Below are 867 nucleotides of genomic sequence, written 5' to 3'. Positions count from 1 at the left end.
AGACCAATATCCTTTTCATCAAATTTCCCCCTCTAGATTTAGCATCCATTAATTCTTGCCCACACTAATCTCAACATAGTTGCAAAAGTTTTCTAATCTCTCCATAAATACCCATACTATAAAGCCAAGTTATTGCCTTCAGGTCTCAGGTCTCAGGCCAGGCACGGTGGTGCACACTGTAATCCCAGCACTCGGGAGACTGAAGCACAAGTATCGCCCAGGCTGGCCTGGGTAGCAAGTTCAAGTTCAGTCTAGATTGCTTCTCGGCCCTTTGGCTAGGATCAAGTGAAGTCCAGTCTGGACTACACAGTGAGACCCTGTCTCGAAAAAGCAAGGGTGGAGTAAGATACCGGAGTAAGATAATTCCATCTCCTGAGCAGGACGGATTAGACTGCAAACCTGTATGTGAACTATGAAGGACTCAATGAATAAGATAAAAAAAAATTTGAAAAAACATCTGAAGGATTTCCTAGTTGGTTCCCTTAGCAAAAGGATCAAGAGATAAACTCCTTGAAATAACATGTACGTACCCTGCCAAGGTCCTGGAGAAAGGTTCTGACACTGTCTGCCATCTCTTCACCAACCAGACGTCTTATCAACTACACAGAGAGAGGAGTGTCCCAAATAGCTCATCATGAAGGACCTGGAAACATACGAACCATGATGGAATGAAAACATTTATCTTTTTTTTTTTTTTGTTTTTTTTTTCCGGTACCAGGAATCGAACTCACGACCTTGTGCTTGCCAGGCAGGCGCTTTGCCGCTGAGCTAAATCCCCAGCCTCGAAAACATTTATCTGAAAGACAAGTTACTCTAGCCAGGCGAGGTGGCATACACCCGTAATCCCAGTCCCCGGAAAGCTAAGGC

At 44.4% G+C, this 867-nt stretch overlaps 1 protein-coding gene across 1 annotated transcript in view; it reads right to left on the bottom strand.

Annotated features, from left to right (window-relative positions):
- Ei24 (etoposide induced 2.4) overlaps positions 1 to 664 on the bottom strand; it is an 11341-nt gene extending 10677 nt beyond the window's left edge. Inside the window, exon 1 of the mRNA XM_005378462.2 lies at positions 531 to 664. Coding sequence (XP_005378519.1) covers positions 531 to 572 — 42 coding nt within the window. The 5' untranslated portion in view covers positions 573 to 664. The remainder of the gene's footprint in view (positions 1 to 530) is intronic.
- Between the last annotated feature and the right edge of the window lie 203 nt (positions 665 to 867).

This window comes from Chinchilla lanigera, unplaced genomic scaffold (genome assembly GCF_000276665.1).
Source record: "Chinchilla lanigera isolate Chin_1 unplaced genomic scaffold, ChiLan1.0 scaffold00011, whole genome shotgun sequence".
Taxonomy (NCBI): domain Eukaryota; kingdom Metazoa; phylum Chordata; class Mammalia; order Rodentia; family Chinchillidae; genus Chinchilla; species Chinchilla lanigera.
Note: the sequence above shows the minus strand (reverse complement) of the source record. Positions and strands in the feature narration are given on the sequence as shown.